The 18,608-nt window shown below is 38.5% G+C and overlaps 1 protein-coding gene across 1 annotated transcript in view; it reads left to right on the forward strand.

Moving 5' to 3' along the window:
* Positions 1-18,608, forward strand: part of PLCB4 (phospholipase C beta 4) — a 93,769-nt gene that overhangs the window by 37,733 nt on the left and 37,428 nt on the right. Inside the window, exons 17-25 of the mRNA XM_009282559.2 lie at positions 1,153-1,253; positions 3,249-3,284; positions 5,984-6,125; positions 6,760-6,844; positions 7,065-7,189; positions 9,181-9,232; positions 11,537-11,639; positions 13,405-13,569; positions 16,400-16,604. Of these exons, the coding sequence (XP_009280834.1) occupies positions 1,153-1,253; positions 3,249-3,284; positions 5,984-6,125; positions 6,760-6,844; positions 7,065-7,189; positions 9,181-9,232; positions 11,537-11,639; positions 13,405-13,569; positions 16,400-16,604 (1,014 nt within the window). The remainder of the gene's footprint in view (positions 1-1,152; positions 1,254-3,248; positions 3,285-5,983; positions 6,126-6,759; positions 6,845-7,064; positions 7,190-9,180; positions 9,233-11,536; positions 11,640-13,404; positions 13,570-16,399; positions 16,605-18,608) is intronic.

Genomic DNA, 18,608 nt, shown 5'->3' on the forward strand with positions numbered 1-18,608 from the left:
TGAAAACAGATTTTGTCACTATTTTTAATACTTGTGTCAACATCAGATTGGATTATTGCATTACACTTTATAAGGATAAAATGAGGGATAGGATTTTTCTTGCCAAACTTCAGATATCTTCAGTGTAAACATCTAGATCTGAGCCAGCGATGTGGAATGTGTTTATGGCCAACAGAGAAAAACAGGCATATCTAGGGTGTGAATCACCTTGCCTGTTTTAAATGTCCACCTTCAGAAGAGGTAAATCATGCATTGCCTGCAAGTGTCTGAACCAAGATACTGGCCTGTGACCCATGTCATACTGAACGTCCCAGCTTTAGCCTACCCCTTGATTCTTTAGTCCTCTCCTTGATTATTTTTTTTACTAGCACAAAGCCACTGCTGTTGCAGTCAGTGAAGGTCCTCATGACAGACATGCTTTGTGATCCAAATCTTGGCATCTGTCCTTGCAGTGCTAAAAAAGACTAAGTACAACAATTTTTTGGAGAGGCCTCTCAGTATGTTTCTTCAGGTGATCAAGGAGCACAGAGGAGATTCTGTTGTTTTGCAGGCTGATTTCCATTGGAATGCTTATTTCTAATAGTGTTCTTATTGTGCTGTGTGATCAGTTATGTGCTAGACTACCAAGAGTCTCAAGTATTTTCTGAAATTATTGTTTAAATCCATATGAATAATGTGATTAATGGTTTTGTGTTTGTAAGAGGCCTTTTTAGCTTCTTTGAGTACACTAGGTTGTAACGGAAAATCACCTCAAAAGCAAATGAAAATGATTCCCTATAGTAGGGGTACACGAGGAGACTGGACACCAGCAACTTTTTACATCTTTATTTGAAGAACTCTATCTTCATTTCTTGTTATTTCCCCAAGCCTATTGGGTTTGGTTTTTTTACGCTTTTGCTAAGCGAATTACTGATTCCTTCAAAAATACAGTAAATAAGATTTCTCTTACTAACCATGTCAAAGCTGTAAGAATCTCGGGCCTTAGCTGTAATTTACTACTAATGCTTAGAAATCTAATACCCTGGATTTTATTTCTGTTTTAAAAAAATGCCAAAACCAAACCTGTGCATTCAGCTGTCATTTGTTTCATGTCTCACACAAAACCAGCAGTTGCTGTGTTTTTTGCACTGATGCTTTTTCTTTTCTGTGCAGCTGACCAGGAAGAAGAAGCTCATCCAGAGTACAAATTTGGAAGTGACCTTACTGTAGATGATTACAGTCAAAAGGAAGCTGTTGCCATCAGTGTAAAAAAGGTGGGATTGCTTCTTATATATATATATTTCTTTGGAAGCTTTCCATGGAGGTGGGTGTAAAAGACACTCTGTTTTGTGGAAGCATCACAGCACATGTTGTCAGAAGAGTCAAACCCAAGATCTTCACCAGATTCCTAACCTTTAGGTTCATGAGAAGACAAAATTTTGTAGCCGAAAATACTCTCTGCTTGTTCAGGTAGAATGCTCACTGAGGAAACAGAATCAGTATGTAGGGAAACAGTATATAAGTGGAGGATTTGATCAAAAATACTAATTAAAGGCAGCAAGCAGTTTCCTGCTCCTGCCTCTGATATTTTACTTTGCATCTCAGTTGCAGAGCCCTAATATGAGGTGGAATATCAGCTTCGTCACTCAACAATGGTTTTTTGCAAGGCTACATCCTGTGTCTTCGTTACAGGGATTCCCTGGGTCATTTTTTATTGTTAACTCTTAGGGTAGATTCTCCCTTCCACCTACAGCAATGAAGGCAAAATAGGACGATCATTCCCCAGTGGGGTGGTATGGCGGTGGGGCTATACCAGAGAGCCAGCTGGCAGACAGGGTAAGAGTCCCCTTTAATTCCACTCATACCTGATTTAGTACAGTTTATCAGTCTGTGCTCAGTAACTTGATATAACTTGACAGTAATTAGGTACAGAATATTGGAATTCAGAACTAAGCCTGCTCTGGCACTGAAGGTGTTACTGCTGCTTGCTACAGGAAAAAAACCCACATGTGAGTGCTAAGGTACCTTATCAGGTCATGCTCCTCTGTCACTCAAGTATTTTGGCCACTTCTCTCTTGCCTGGCTACCTTTGGATCTTACTCCAGACAGAAGTATAGGCATGGAAAATCTTTCATAGCACAGATTGCCCTTGGCAGTATGTCTCTAGCAGTATCGCTGAGACATCAGACCTGCCTTCTTGGTATCTCTTCAAGTCAACATCTTTGCTTCTTCAGGACTTTTATGAATCCTCCTGCTGAAGTATTATGTAACTTGTAATTGATGGTTGGACTCGATGATCTTAGAGGTCTTTTCCAACCTTAATGATTCTATGATTCTATAACTTCTTTGCTCTAGGGCTGGTTTCACTTACTAAGTCAGCTGGTCCTTAACTACCTTGAGTGTTTTGGGTTTGGGTTTTTTGGGTTGTTTCTTTTTTTTCAGATTAGTCACTCATCCTCAGCGTATGCCCTTGGGTAACCTCTCTGCTTCTTTGCTGACTAGTGACTGGATCCTTATTCTTTAGGAATGTACATTCAGTGCCAAGTTAACATTGCTCTAGGGCTGGTTTCACTTACTAAGTCAGCTGGTCCTTAACTACCTGAGTGTTTTGGGGTTTGGGTTTTTTGGGTTGTTTCTTTTTTTTCAGATTAGTCACTCATCCTCAGCGTATGCCCTTGGGTAACCTCTCTGCTTCTTTGCTGACTAGTGACTGGATCCTTATTCTTTAGGAATGTACATTCAGTGCCAAGTTAACATTTATGTAAGATTCTCAGTAGTGGCAGCTTGTAATTGAAGACAGATGGCAGACTGTCCCACTGCAAGTAACATCTTGAGATAGGCCTTTTCCAAGTGTGGACATTTAAAGCACAGTTTACAGCAGTCTTAACCCTTAAGTTTTCAGAGCCTGGGCAGCTTGCATATCCAGATCGGATGATCTTTTATGTTGTCTGGGTGCGTCATTCTTTCATTCTTCTCTGAAACTTCCTGTCCCCAGCATCTAGTGATAGCACTGGTTTGAGCTTAACTGTCTGGCATCCTCCCTCCTATTCCCATTGCTAGCCAGCTGTTGAATTTCATATCTTGTGTACCCAGATGTGAAAGAAACTGCAAATTTTTGCAAATGTATGGGACAGATGAGCCACGCAGGAAGGTGGAAAAGGGTATACTTTTTGCTAAATGCATTAACTTTTTGAGGATTTTTTTTTCTTACTGTGAGTGATTCCTATTGCTTTTTCTTTGGGTAATGTATATATATTTTTTTCCCTTAGGCTGTTGAAGATTCTGAGCAAGAAAACAATAAAAAGGTGACACATAGGATGTTATGTAGTTTGTTTTATTGCTTTATGTATAACATACATATTACTTACCATGCATTCTTAGTGGTTTAACAATTTTATGCACAGTTTCACTGCACCTAGAGTATTTTTGAAAGTGACTCTACCTCCTTTTCTCCTCTAGGGTTTCTTCTGCTGTACTTTCATACTGGGGTTAGGGCTGTCAGAAAATTTGGGGACAGACGGGAGTGCATGACTTTTGCCTCCTTAGAAGTGTCTGATCTCAGTCTCAAACGTGATGCACTGGGAAACAGCAGTTCTTTGAATGGTGTTGAGATGTATCCTCCCTGCTTCTTTTTTCTCCTCTTCCCTTACCCTGACTGCACTTTGTTTTCCTGTCTCTTTTTCCTCCTTTTGCTTTCCCTTGGGACTTCTGCATTTATCTTCTCCCAGGAATCCCTTCTGTAAGACTCTTCCTACCTCCTTCCGCTCTTCTCCTTCCTTCTCTTCTCTCATTAAAGCTGCTCCTGTTCCTAACCACACTTTGTTTCAGTCTATGTTGTTTTCTAAGTGGGTTCTGCTTCTTTTCTTGAGGGGTGGGGAGGTGTAAATAAGAGGTCGACTTTCCCCCATTGTTTTCTCTAGCTCCTAAAAGGGTCATATGCTGTTGTAACCATTCCTCTGTTTCCCTAGACTTTAAGAAACATTCCATCCTTACCCCTTTCTAATTCGTAGTTTTAAAGTTATGAACGCTGCAAAGAGTATAGCCCATTTACTCTAAAAATTATGGGTCTGCAAGTAAATAAGACAAAATCAATGATGAGTAGATTGTCTTAGAACATTGTCTTAGAGCTAGCGTGTCAGTAATGCAGTCATACAGCTGTAGTCTGCAGGGTACTATTGCCTTGGCACTAAGGCATACATAATCCCCTTTGACTTCCTTTTCACTGTGATTCATTACTTAGACGTTTAAGGATCAAGATAGTAAAATATGATTAGCAATTCTGAGCACTCAGCAGGAGGCACATCGAAGGAGCCTGGTTTTTAGAAGATGGGTGGTCAGTTCTTCCTGAATTATTTGTCCTCCAAAAATGAAGACACCGAAAAGGACTAGTTCCTTTGAAGAAATTTGGCCTTAATTTGATCTAAACTCTATTAACAAATATTGACCTAATAACAAAAAAATGCCTGTATTCTACTAATAAAGGGATGTATCATTTGGCATATTTAGGGAACAGATCTCTGAACCCTCAGTATGTGGATTCCTGAAAAGCAGTTGGGTTGAGCCCTGGTGATGAGCATTAAGATTTCATGGGCCACTGGAAGTTTAATTCAGTCTAAAATGCACATAAAACCACGTGCACCTAGACTCATTCTGATAACTCAGCTATTCTGTGCAGTCAGACAAATGACGTTCCTTGTGACTATAATAGTCTTATCATATCAAGGCATAAACTGTTTCACTTCACAAGGAATTCATTTTTTTGAACTGAGTCCGCACTATATGGCAGGTAGAGGTACATGCCCATAATACTGGCAAGTAGTTTCACATTTCTTTTCCTGTCCCATCTCCTGAGTAAATGAGTTGCAGTAGTGTAGTGAACTGTGAACTGCATTCTTCTTCCATGCTTTACTGCTGTTAGACATGCTGGGACTTACTGTCCGAGAAAGTACTTTGCAGTGCTTCCTGTTATTCACTCTTTCCTGATAAAATAATGGAGGAGAGTTTTCTGACAAACACGGGTTGCATTCTGAAAACGAAAAGCTGTACTGTAAGAATTTTTGAATATACTTAGTGCTTCCTTGCAGAAGTTCACTGTCAGCCTACAGTAGGTTAGATTTTTTTAGTAACTGGTTCACTGGTAGGAGAACAAGCAAAAATGTTTGTGGGAAAAATGCCATGAACAGTAAGCCTTGCAGAGTTTGCTTAGATTGACAGAGATCTTTCTTTTTCTTTCCTTTCTTTCAGTGAAAAGAATGTGTTTCAAACTGGTTTAGGGAAAGGAAAAGGTTGGACAGGTAGATCCACATGAGAAGCACTTCCTATTGTGGGTTTCTAGCAGATGAGATACTTGGAGAAAACTTTTGAAATTCTGTTATAAATACAGTGCATCTTTATGTGAATGATGGATTCAGATTTTTATCATTTTAAGTGGCCAGGAATATGAGCTTGGTACTGTGTCTCTTGTTGGTCTTGCCACATCTGTTTGTCCAATGAAGGTTGTAATCCCTATGTTTTGGTCTGCTTTTATTAGTAAAGATTAGCAACTGAACCTATTTGTGTTTTGAAGTTGAGAAAGTTCTACTCAGTACCAAATATGCATTACCCCACTGCAGCTGCTATGAGAGAATGTATATTAAATCACAATTCTTAGGAATTTATTTGACAAAGATATTTCATTATCTCCCACCATTGTCAGTCTGTTGTAATGTTTATCTTTTATCCCAAAGTTATCCTACTAACATCATGTAATATTTACCCACTGCTTAGGAGCTTTTCTATCATCAGTCCTCTTGCATGCATCCTGTAACATTGAGAGTGTTTGGTGCGTTTATCAGTAAGAAAATAAATCTTAATTTGTGACATTAAATTTCCACTTCTCTTGTATTAATTTGCACTTTCTTTAATTTTCTGCAGATTTGGGTATAATTTTCTATCACATTTGAAAATTCCAACAAATAGCGTTTGCACACACAAATAGTGATTATTCTTTTTAATGTGTTTTCAGGGTTTAGTAACTGTTGAAGATGAACAAGCGTGGATGGCATCTTACAAATATGTAGGTGCCACAACCAATATACATCCATATTTATCAACAATGGTCAACTATGCTCAACCTGTAAAATTTCAAGGTTTCGATGTAGCAGAAGGTAACATAAAAGGTTGAATGAAATAAAAGTATTTGTCTGCTTATTCTAGGTAGTTTTTTCATCTCTACATTTCCTGAGTTTAGAAATGGCGTAAGACTTTTATAGTTTAATGACCGTCATCAGTATATTTTTAGATCTCTGTTTCCTTGAACGTGAAGTTAGCATGTTATTCCATCGGTCATCCACACGGAGTCACTAAATTACTGGGAGAATATGAAGCTGTTGAGGTTGATTTATATTCTGTAGGCCTTTCCAACTAAACTGCTTTTTTTTATTTCATCTTTCTGTAAAGTAAGGTGAGCATGGTCAGCAGTTAGCTGATGCTTTCGTATTGCACACTAGACCATTTATAATGTTGTTTTGCCTTATCTAGCCACACAACACGGGCTCTGAATAACAATTTTGTCCTAAACAAAAAAAATGAAAGTTTTGTTGATTTCCCAGGAAGTGAAAGAAAAAGGCAGGTCAGAAGTATTATGAAATTTCTCTTCAGTATAATTTGATTCTATGAATGACAGATAATGGGGAAACAGACCAGAATTTGCTATATCCCGCTATTACGTATAGTGCATGATTTTGAATTTTGATTCGTCATTACAAAAGTGTTTTAAAATGTCTTGTCTTTTCTTTCTAGAACGTAATATTCATCATAATATGTCCTCTTTCAATGAATCAGTCGGACTAGGGTATTTGAAGACCCATGCCATTGAGTTTGTGAAGTATCCTTTCACCTCCTCATACCACTTCTCTACTAATGCTACAAATAAACAGCAAGTGTACCTTTCTAGATTTACAGTGTTCCAGATCTATAAAGGAAAAGGGAAGGTAGCTCATAGGATGAGAAATAGTAAGATTAATGTAAGAAATATTGAAGATACCAGGATATGACCGTACGTTCCTATGATGTTTTTATTTCATTTTCCTTGATGAATTATACAGTTATAATAAACGACAAATGAGTCGGATATACCCAAAGGGAGGCCGAGTGGATTCCAGTAATTACATGCCTCAAATTTTCTGGAACGCTGGCTGCCAGATGGTCTCACTGAACTATCAGACCCCAGGTAGGCAGCAAGGACCAGTGAACCTCAATCCTAAAGAATGGCTTGGGCAGTAACTCTCAAACAGATGCCATGGATTTGCTTCTGGCATTTTTTGAGGAAACAGACATATGGCTAAATAATACGGTAGGGTGGAATTAACGGAAGCGTAAGAAAAGGAGCAATAAAAAAGCCATACACAGAAGGAAAATTCAGTCCCCTTTCATGGAAAAATAATAGACTACTGTAACTTCTCACATAAATGATAATGTTTTATTAATAAAAAGTATTAATTACAGGGAAATCACTGTTTTCACAAAACACAGCTTTGGCACAGTTGGGTGCATGTCTCCAAAGTAAAGATGAAGGAGTGTACAAATTAAGATGGTAAAAAGTAATGACTATGTGCCAAATGCATTTCTAGACCAGTTATTGTGAAGTGTTAAAGAGTCGTGTTCAGCATCAGAGAATGGGGTCTGAGAACCCAGCTGAGAGAATGATGCCAGGGAATGTAAATGCCTCTCCACCGTGTAAACTGAGAGGAGATGTATTGTTCCTGTTCAATGAAGGTGTGAGTATAACTTAACAGGGTAGGGTTTTTTGTTGTTTTGTTTTTTTTTTATTTAATCTGGGATTGTCTTCAGTCATATATGTAACAGACCAGTTTTTCCATTTTCTTTTTCTAGCTGTGATAGTGCTTTTGTGCTTCTCCCCTCCCGCCCCCTGAACGGTGTCTTTGGTACTGCAGACACTCCTAATGATCATACCCTGAGCTCTGTCCTGCAAAGCTTTGCACTGATTTCCCTAGCTGTGGAGGCAAGAGGAAGCTGTACTGGGATACACTGCTTGTAAAGCACTCCACTGGACATGATTTGGAGGTTGGAGCAGATAGGCAAGCTTCACTCTTCTCCCAACGCTGCCTCTGCCCACTGCATGTCATTCTCAACCCCTTTATATTGCGAGATAAGAGTGTTAATTGTGTAATTGGAAGTGAGCAACTTTCCTGTATGTCTTCTATGATCCAACTGTGCTGACAGGCTAAAGAATAATTGAGGAAATACAAGTTAAGGCTGCCCAGTAAAGTGAATAGTAACTGATGTGAGCATGTGAGAATCTTGTCTTTTGTGTAAAGGAGAACATATAGAAAAGAATTTGTCCCTTTTGAAGGCAGAGTCTGTTGGGCAAGAGAATACCTGTGTTACTGCTGAACAAGGATACTGTATTCTGGTGTAATTGGAAACCTGCAGGAAAACATTACATTTTTTCTGAAGTTTGGGAGAGGGTTGGAGGGGAAGGGGGTTATTATGTGTTTGCTATCTATCTTTATATACACGTGCCATAATAATGCATTGACTAAAGTTCAGATGCTTTAAATGTTGAAACTAAGCAATGGTGCTGTGATCTCTGCGGTTTCTTTTTGTGGTATTTTATTCAATTAAGTGCACAGAAAAACAGTGCGATATTCATTTCACCTTCTTTAAGACATTGGGATACCTCATTGGAGGAGTTGTCTAGGGTCATTGTGGAGAAATACACACTTCTAGGATGTCTCATGTAGTATATTTTATATGGCTGCTTTAGAATGAGATTATTGCACTGTTAAAAGTGCCTGTATCCCTCCATTATTCAAAATTATTCTAGATGACTAGCAGGAATGGAGACATCTATACTGTAGATACCAAAAGTTAGATGCTGGAAATCCCATCCCAGGCACTTAACGTGACCACAGGCTGATTCTTCTCTGCCTACCGGGTGTGTCTGAATTCAGGGAGAGACTGTTTTCTAAGCACAGTGTAGACTTCAGCTTGGTTGATAAAGCTGTTACTACTGTGAAGAAATCTGAAGTTTTCCTATTGCTTCCTTTTATTTCTTAGATGCGTGTGGTTTATATGCATTAAATTTAATCTTCATTTAAACTGGTTATTCTGGACAAACAGTCTTATTTTCTTTTCTAAAAAGGATTGTTCATGATCTGCATTATTCAGAAGGAAAGAGTAGTTTTTTTCTCTCGACAGATTTAGCAATGCAGTTGAATCAAGGAAAATTTGAATATAATGGATCATGCGGGTGAGTGATATGATTTAAATTGTTGTCACTGTGTATCAGAATCCTTTACTATGGTTTTAATAAAATTTTTTCATTATTAATTATGTGTTACAAAAGAAAAATGGGATGCTAGGTGAAGACTAGAAAATAGCAGAGTTCAGGGAGAATTATCTCCTGCAAGGAGGTATTCTGATGAATATGCTTCTTTAAAAACTGGGCATAATTAAGATGAGATAGAAGAGGCTTTGTATGCAAATTATGAAGATCGTGAATACCATACACAGTTACTTAAATACATCTTCAGCTTCTGTTCTCAATCTTTCTTTGAAGATATGCCACAGAATGGAGATTCATTGCACAGCTCACAGAATTGCCAAATTTCTTTGGACAGGTTGAGTCTTAATACATAGGGAATGTTTTTTTAATCTGCGTACTTTAGTCGGAGAGCAGATTTCACAGAGAATACTGAAGTGTTTCATCTCTCTAAGTTCTTGCTCATGACTTTTGCTTGAAAAAGGATGCTCAAGTGATGTTGATAGATTTTGCTCAAATGTTGAGTTTATACCTTAATAGGATAGGCTGATCATTAACATCGAGAGAAAGGAGAAGTATAATGAATTATAGGAAATGACAGTCCAGAAACACATTAAAATCTGCAAAGTCATCCTGGGAAGAAACAACTCTTTTACTAATGCAAATCTTATTCAGAAAGAAAATCTGAGTAGATGAAGCTTGGTGAAATTCCCCATCTGCAGAATGGGCAACATAGTCCTTTGCCGCTCCATGCCTTTATTTCAGTTGTGAACTCTTCAGATAGAGGCTGTTGGCTTTGATGAAGGTGCAGTCTCTGGTCATTTCAGTCAGAATAACAAAAACAGAAGAAAAACAAAGCTTTTTTTATGGCAAAGTATGATTCCTTTCTTGTTTGACCCACAGGCCTGGTGAAAGAACACACTCTTGCCAAATGCTCTAAAGGACAGGCATCATTATCTACTAAATTACTTGATTCTTATGTCAGTCTTCTGATATTACAGTAATATAGTGGTAATACATGGTAGTATAGTGGTAATATTTTGATATGCATTATAAATGTGGTGCTCTTTCAGTCACAGAAAACACACAGGGCAATGAAAATAAAAAATTACATTTCCTTCTGTCTGTACTCCTTTTCTCTCTGATTTACAGTTTTCATGCTGGTGAAACAAGATTGAGTCGCTCTAGTTTCAGCATTTTTTATTTCAGCAGGCCGGAAGCAGAGGCTAAGGATGTTTCTGGTAGTTCCCTTCTGCCCATAACCTACTTTAAATTAATAAAATATTATGAAATCACACACATTTATAATGTAAGAAAAATGAGGAATATTACTTTCCTAAACAGAAGCCACGTTATAAAAAAATGGGAGAAAGCATTGACATTCTATCCAGCGGAATTTTTCCAGTGTTTTTTAATTATTTCTGAATTCCTTTATGAGGCCTTTATAACGTTGTGTACCAGTGATTCACTAGAGGAACTAAGGGGGGATAAAAAATAATCTAGCAGCTGTTGTCTGTCAGGGCTGCAGAATTAGCAAGACAACTCCAGTTACACGTTTTCTTCCACCAGTCGAAGAGAACCCCTGTCATGTGTAGCACAGCATTTCTGTGATCAACTGCTATTTAATTTTGATGGCAGAATCCTTGGGTTTTGATTCATCAGAGCACGTATCGGCTTCATTGATATGTTGATCCAGTGTATAGTCCTCAGGGATGTATTGTAAGTGTTATTATGGTAGTACCTTTCATGCTACTATAATTAACAATCTGTCAGCACTGACATTATCAGCTGTTTCCCCCAAGGTTTTATAACCGAGATGAAAAAATTAGCTTCAAGCTGAAATTTATTGTATGAATCTTGAATGGAACTGCTTCATTTAAAAAAAATCAAATTGAATAAGCCCTCTGTATTTTTCCAGAGTGTTAAAGAATTAAAACAAATGTGAGCATCTTCTTTTTATTATAACATAACTCGCTGTATTTTTAAAACGTATTATTAAATTATTTTGAAATGTCCCTGATTATATTAAACTTGTTTTCATCTTGAAATCCAGGGTTGATTTCACATCTCAGTAGCTGGTAATTCAAAATTAAGATTAACATTTATCTGTATTCTAGACAACTGCAATATTTCCTTTTACTTCCTCACACTTGCAGCTAGAATGATAGTCTGTATTTTACAGTCCTGTAGGAGACTTCATTGTGTAAAGCTAGAACATCCATTTTATTTGTATTTAATACAATTTTAATTTCCACACAAGAATAATTTTCTTCTTCTTTTTCTTGAAATAAGGTATCTACTAAAACCAGATTTCATGCGACGACCAGATCGAACTTTTGACCCTTTCTCTGAAACTCCTGTAGATGGTGTAATTGCTGCAACGTGTTCTGTACAGGTAAAACAGCGATAGACAAACTTCTGTCATCTTAGTGCATCCAAAATCACATTTAAATATCAACAGAAATAGGATTTCTACAGAAAATGTGTTTGGATTATGTGGATTTCATCAAATTGTTTCCACTGTTTTGTTTTTTTATTGCTAAGACATCTATGTTTACTTGGTCTGAGTGCAACATGATAGAATTAGAAATGGTTTGTTACTACACATTATCACTGAATTTTAAACCCCCTTGTGCTGTTTCTGAATTACATCAGCCCACACATGAATAAATGAGTGAAGTTCATTTCTGTGGACAGTATGAAATTATACAAACATCACTTGTCACCATAGAGCAAGGAGGAATATGGGCACGCATGGACAGGATATTTTGAAAATAAGTAGGGAAAAATGGTTCATGTGATGGAGGTCCTTATTTGGAGTTATCTATGAGTAGCAAAGTCCATAAAACTTCTGCTGTGGTGCTAAAGCGTGGTTAGGTATCACGTTTCGGAAGGAGGCTGACAATTGTAAAACCTGTTTTGTGACTTGACAGGCTTCTTTGCTCAAATACCCCACGTGCAGCTTAACAAAAGACTTAAGCTTTCACTTATCACTTTCTATGTGCAGCATGGAAATTTCAAACTCTCTCCGACCAAGGCTTCATTGTGCATTCTAGACATTTAACTAAGTTTCATTTGCACCTCCAGAAGAACAAAACCTTTTTATTAATGTTGTGTTTCTTTAACGTTAATGACAGTACAATCCCTCTAAGAGGGAAGTGGGATCTGGTGGTGAGAACATAAGTTCTAAGTATCGTTAGAGATGGTTTTTTAGATCACGTATTTTGCCACTTGCTCTTCTTGCATGACTAAAACTAGTATAAAATTCCATATAAATTCTTTTATAAAGGAGTTGAGTGGACCGAAGCCAGTGATGGTACCCCTCAGCCACATAACTTTTCAGATTTGCTATCCAGAGTGTTCCCTGGAAGAATGTTAGATCGTGAAAAGAAAAGGACTCGAAATGAGCTTAGGCCTGTGAAATCGTATTTCAGTTTTTTTTCTTCCCTCCTTGACCATAGTAATGAAAACATTAGCTGTATTTTTCAGTGGTAGATCATCTTGATGGAATAAAAATTTTCCCGGGAGTAATCACCTCCTGTGGCTAGATTAATCTTGACTTGGAGTAAAATTGCAACAAATCTTCATATATATATATAACAATATAGAGGAGTCGTGGGGGTTTTTTGTTTGTTTGCTTTTTAAGCTTCCTACTCTTCCCAGACACGGAATATGGAGTTAGACTGACATGTGATTAGTTTAAAACCTTTACCTAAGTGAAAGCAGAGCAGTAGCTTCCTTTCACCTCTTTGTAGTCAAGACTTAATAGATGACAGTGCTTCTGAACAGAAAGCTTAAAGTTGCGGAATAGCAGTGCCTGATGTGGTTGTTTCATTCAGTGTTTTTCAGTAATAGAGTGAACGCATCTGTGAGATGTCAGCTAACGGGGCTGACTGACTTACAACTGTTAATACCATAGCACAATGAGCACAATCATTTCAAATTAAGGATATATTTAAGGTCTTATCACAAAAGCTTTTCTAAAGAAATGCAATTTTAGCACTAAATATACCATTTTCATATGATGAAATAAATACATCTGTTCTGTATAAAGCATTTTTCAGACTACTGTCAATAAAAAAATACCAATATTTCCAGTATTCATAAAATGCTGTGTACTTTGTATTGCTTTTCCTTACTGCTCTGTTGTTATGTTGCAGGTAATATCTGGTCAGTTCTTATCAGACAAAAAAATTGGTACGTATGTAGAAGTGGATATGTATGGTTTACCCACGGACACGATACGTAAAGAATTTCGAACACGCATGGTGATGAACAATGGTCTGAACCCTGTTTACAATGAAGAATCATTTGTATTTCGAAAGGTAGGATATTTGGAAAGCACAGTTTCTGGTTGCCAGCCCTTTTGCACATGAGCATCCTTGCTCACTTGAGCCACCCCTCCCTGCTTCAGTCTGCTCACGTGAATAAGTACTGCTCCCATGAAAAAGGGTTTGTAGGGTTCCTGTTTACTGCAGTAAACAATCTAAAGCGGAAATAAGCTTTCAAGAGGTTGTTTTGTTTTGGTTTTTTTAATTTTGCTTTGTTTTATTTTTCTAATGGATAACCTCTGTAGCTGTCACATGAAATTTTTTTTTTTTTTTCCTGTTTGGCTTTTCCCTCCCCTTTGCTTCCTCCTCCCACTTGGAGGTAGCCACCTCCTCCGTGACCATGCCTGTGTTCAAGGTATGCAGTCCGCTCAGAATGAGCCCCTGCTGGTGGACACCATCATTCCCTGGAGATTTCTTCTTCCCTGCCCTGGCAGTGGCTGCTATCTTGCACTGTTCCTTCAGCCCAGAGGGCAGGTGAGATGCTGCATCCAAAGCTAAGGTCAATGTTATTACATGGAAAAGTTGGAAGGGTGCTGTGTTCCTCAGATGTGTTGCCAGCTCCCTCCTTCAGTAGTCCATGTGCATCATGTACCTTTTTCTTTATTTTTTTTTAAATAACAAAAGAAAAACAAACCTTTTTTTCTTGGTATGGGGGATTTAAAGAGAGAGATCAGTTGTCTGTGTTCAGTTTTTATCTCTCAGTCTTTATATATATGATACACATATATATATATATTTTTTTCCTGTCAGCTGGAGTTTCATCCAGACTACATGTGTTAGCAGTGCCGTCTTTGATAATGTCTGTTTTCCTTACACCTGTTTTGTTGTCATGCAAAATTGTTGCTCTTTTATTCCAAAGTGACAGACTTTGCCGAGTGGTGATAACACTTCACACTTGGGTATATTACACACATAATCAGCTTTCTTAACAGTATAACCAGTTTTTAATAGAAATGTAGTTAATGCAAGAGGTTTTTCTGGACTCAAATATATTCCGGAATGAATGTGACTTCAAGCGCTTTTCTCTGTATATGAGAAGGCACAGGGAAGATGCTTAGGTACAATGACAGGCAATCATGCTGCCCATGGCTTGCTGGCCAAATGGCCAGCATCTGCTGCTCTCTGATTTCTTAAATCAAAAGGCCCATAAACCACAGGGTGCACACAGCTTCAGTCTAAAAGGGGGGTACCTGTGTATCATGGCACGGGTACAGTGGCTGATGTCAATATTCCTCGGACTTTCTGCTCTACTCTGCAATGAACAATTACATAGTCGCACATTCTCTTGAATAAGTCATACTGTAAGACAGCCAAGAGATTATTTTTCTTCATCTCAGGAACTTATTATATCAGACTTAATATTGTAATCAAGACATACATTGATGACCAAGCAGATGAGTGGCATAAGCATGGCAGGAACAATTCCTCTAGTTGGAGGAAATGGAAGGCATGGGGTGCACAGTGCTAAAATGTCGTGAGGGTGGAAGTGCCTACCAGGATACCATAGAACAGATTAACGGAGAGGGAATGATAAACTTCTTAGTCCCCACTCCTGCTCCCTAGCAAATCTATATCTGAGCCCATCATGTAACGAAAGATGTGCTGATCTGTGGCCTGTAGAGGAGAGATCTTACCTGCCCTACTTGGGTTACAGTGTTCTCCTTGAGTTGACGTTTAATCCTACACAGTTGCTCTCAGGTAATGTGTTTGATTGTTCTTCTGTCATGTTTTCTTGTTTTTATTTTAATTAAAATAAAGCTTCAGTCATTCTAACCTAAGTTTTGTGTTGTCACTCTGTTGTGTAAGGGGGAGGATGGTGTGAGTGCTGGTGGTAACCTGTGCTGTGAGTGTTAAGTTGTAATCAAGTAGAGCAGCATATCTGTGAATAGCTCAGGTGGGTTCAGAGACCAAAAGCATACTTTATTTTGTGCCCTCTAAGACTGAAAATGAAAGTGGCAGGGGGAAAGTCTAAGGGAGATGATAGATGCAGTTTTACCTAGGTCTTTCCTTTGTCCTATAAGCATCGATGAGTACAGCCAGGTAGAGAAGGAGTGGGAAGACCTTTCTGAGCTGGCAGAAAGGCTGCACCTCTCGGTTAGGCTGACTGTTCCTCACTGCTCCGTGCACAGAGGCAGCACCTTTGTTCCAGGGAAGGCAGGGGATTTTTTTTTGTTACTGTTTTGGTTGGTCCAGATGGGGGCTGACAGATGCAGATTAGCTGGCAGCATCCCTGCCCACCATGCATACCTTGTACCCCTCATGTTGTGAGTACAGCACACCCACTTCTGCTGGCAGCATGCCATTTCAGCAGGTCTGTCACCCTGTCCTGCCCTCCTCTGCCTGCTTCTCCCCTTTGCAGAACCCATAGTTCAGCATGCATCCCCATCAGCTTGTGCTTGCACTCTTTCCGTTCTTCACCGCCCTTTTGGATACATCCCGAATCCCATTTTTCTGCCATGGTTCCTCCTGATTCAGCACTATCTGCCCTTTGATTGCCACTGTATCTGTCATTTCCCAGGTGGTAATTACCTGCCTTATCGATGTCACCAGTCTTCACTAATGGAAAATAAATATGCAAAATATTTAGCTAGTGTAACTGTAAGCTGCAGGATTTGCATATTCTGAAATCTACCCATTATTTAGGGTGAAAAAAAGCTTTTCTAGGAAAGGTTCATCTCAAAGTGTGCAGTTTGCAGGGCATGACGTTATCTTACAGTGATGATAGTCTGTTTCTGGCATATGAAGTGAATGGTTCAAACATGGGAGGCGGGGAGGTTGCTACTGTATTAGAGTCATTGAATTTCTTCATTTTATGGCTTTCCAGGTTATTCTCCCTGATCTTGCTGTCCTGAGAATAGCAGTGTATGATGACAATAATAAGCTGATTGGTCAGAGGATCCTGCCTCTGGATGGTCTGCAAGCAGGTTACAGACACATTTCCCTTCGGAATGAGGGCAACAAACCACTCTCTCTTCCAACGGTTTTCTGCAACATTGTGCTTAAAACATATGTGCCTGATGGTTTTGGAGGTGAGATAAACCTGTATCTCAGTATACTGTACATCTTGAGTGTTGGCGTGAAAGTACTGAAGTATTGCGGTGTCAGTATGCCAGCCGGAAGCAGACACGCAATGCTGGAGGATTGGAAAGATTTAGTATTTTAACTGCTTGGAAACCCTGCATAGTCAGTTAAGAAATCAGCTTTCAGATCAAGTGCCTGCCTCAGTGTTAATGAAAATGAGATGTATCTGTTAAATGACAAAATAATATGGAAAATAAGCTAATACTAGTTAGCTCAATTTGATTTTCTCCGTTGACATTTTAGGAAGATTCTTTTGATTTTTTTTTTAATTGCATTTTTTCTGACATAAATATTTGTAAGGTTAACATGTACTTTAGCTATATTGTTTGGCCTATAGGTATAAACAATTGGTGCAGAATCTAGACATGTTTTTTCAAACAAAACCACCTTTATATTCTTGAGAATGTTGGCATATTGTTAAAAATGAACAGTGAAATAACTTAGCATCCAAAACTTTTCTGCATTTTTCTCTCCCAATTTTACATGGTTTTAGTGTGGTTTAATTATTTTTGGGTTTTCAGGAAAGTAATTTTTAATGTGAGCCATTTCCATGATCAGGTTGGCAGGGCCATGGTCATTTATACTGAGAGGTGGCAAATTGCCCCATGTGGACAGGAACAAATAGCTGAGAATAATCATTACACCACTTAAATCAGTGTAATGGGTAAGTTCACCCTGAGGTTGTTACCGCTGGGAAATGTTTTCTTCACTGCAGATGAAATTCACTTGTACATTAGACAATACGTAAACCACTTAAAACTGTAAAATAGGAATTGCGCTAAATGTCAGTGCTCTGACTGCAGCAAAATGACGTTCACCTTAGAGTTGATTGGTGAAACATTATTGGTAAAAATGATGTTTTGCTCTCTGCAAAAATTACTTCAAACCTGCTGTCTATGCAAAGAATTACTGCCACTTCTCTGAGTGTCATTTCCATAGTACAAACTGGAGAAAGGAAAGGCTTACCGAACGTATTGGATAGTGTGTCTTCAAGTCTGTTTGCTGGTATTTATCCAGGCTTTAAAAGCACAGGCCTAGGCTTCGGTAACAGTATTTCATGGAAGAAGTTAAGCATTTACAGAAGCGTTTGTATTGTTCATATGTGAAATCCTGGTTGCTGACAAGTCAGCTGGAGTTTTGCCACAGGTCTTAGAGCACTACCATGCCTTTATATGCAGCATGTTTCATCTACAGTATTTAACTTCAGGGGCTTTGTCTCAAGACAAATGTAAGCTGCTTAAGCTTGAGATTCTCGAGGCAGTAATTGAACCACAAATCTAAGGGACGCATTTAAGCATATGCTTTAATTCTTTCGACAGTAAATGACTCAGTTAAAATATTTTCTAAACTAGGGACATGCTTCTGATTTGGGATTGATGTTTTTCTGAATGATACCACACTTTTTCCAAGAGTAGAATTTAAACTTAGCAGAGTTTGATGGGGCTCAAGCTGCTGAGTGTGCTGGTTACATAGGGAGAAAATATTTTTTGTTTTCTTTTACAAAATGCATTATACGAATTCAGAAGTGAAAGACTTGTTTTTCAAAGAGAATTTGAACACCAGTTCAGAAATTGCAAATTGTGTGCGGTTCAGTACTGGTTGATCTACTACATTGTCAGCGTTTCTACAGATGGTTTATCTGGTAGAGATGAGGACATAGAAAAACATTACTACCCCTAAGTAACAGTATCATTACAGTAAAATGCTACTAGGATGAGGGAACTGGTTGTCACAGCTTACTGTCAGTGTTGGGAAAAACAGGCTCCATATTAACATGAATTAAATGAGTTCAGTTATTAGTTCTCCTCTCCCTTCCCAGATAGTTTTGATGATCAGGAGCACCTCTCCTATGAAGACCGGCTGAGAGGGTTGGGGTTGTTCAGCCTGGAGAAGAGAAGGCTCCGGGGAGACCTTCTAGCAGCCTTCCAGTACCTGAAGGGGGCCTTCAAGAA

The sequence above is a fragment of the Aptenodytes forsteri genome, unplaced genomic scaffold (genome assembly GCF_000699145.1).
Source record: "Aptenodytes forsteri isolate BGI_AS27 unplaced genomic scaffold, ASM69914v1 Scaffold5, whole genome shotgun sequence".
In the NCBI taxonomy this organism is placed as follows: domain Eukaryota; kingdom Metazoa; phylum Chordata; class Aves; order Sphenisciformes; family Spheniscidae; genus Aptenodytes; species Aptenodytes forsteri.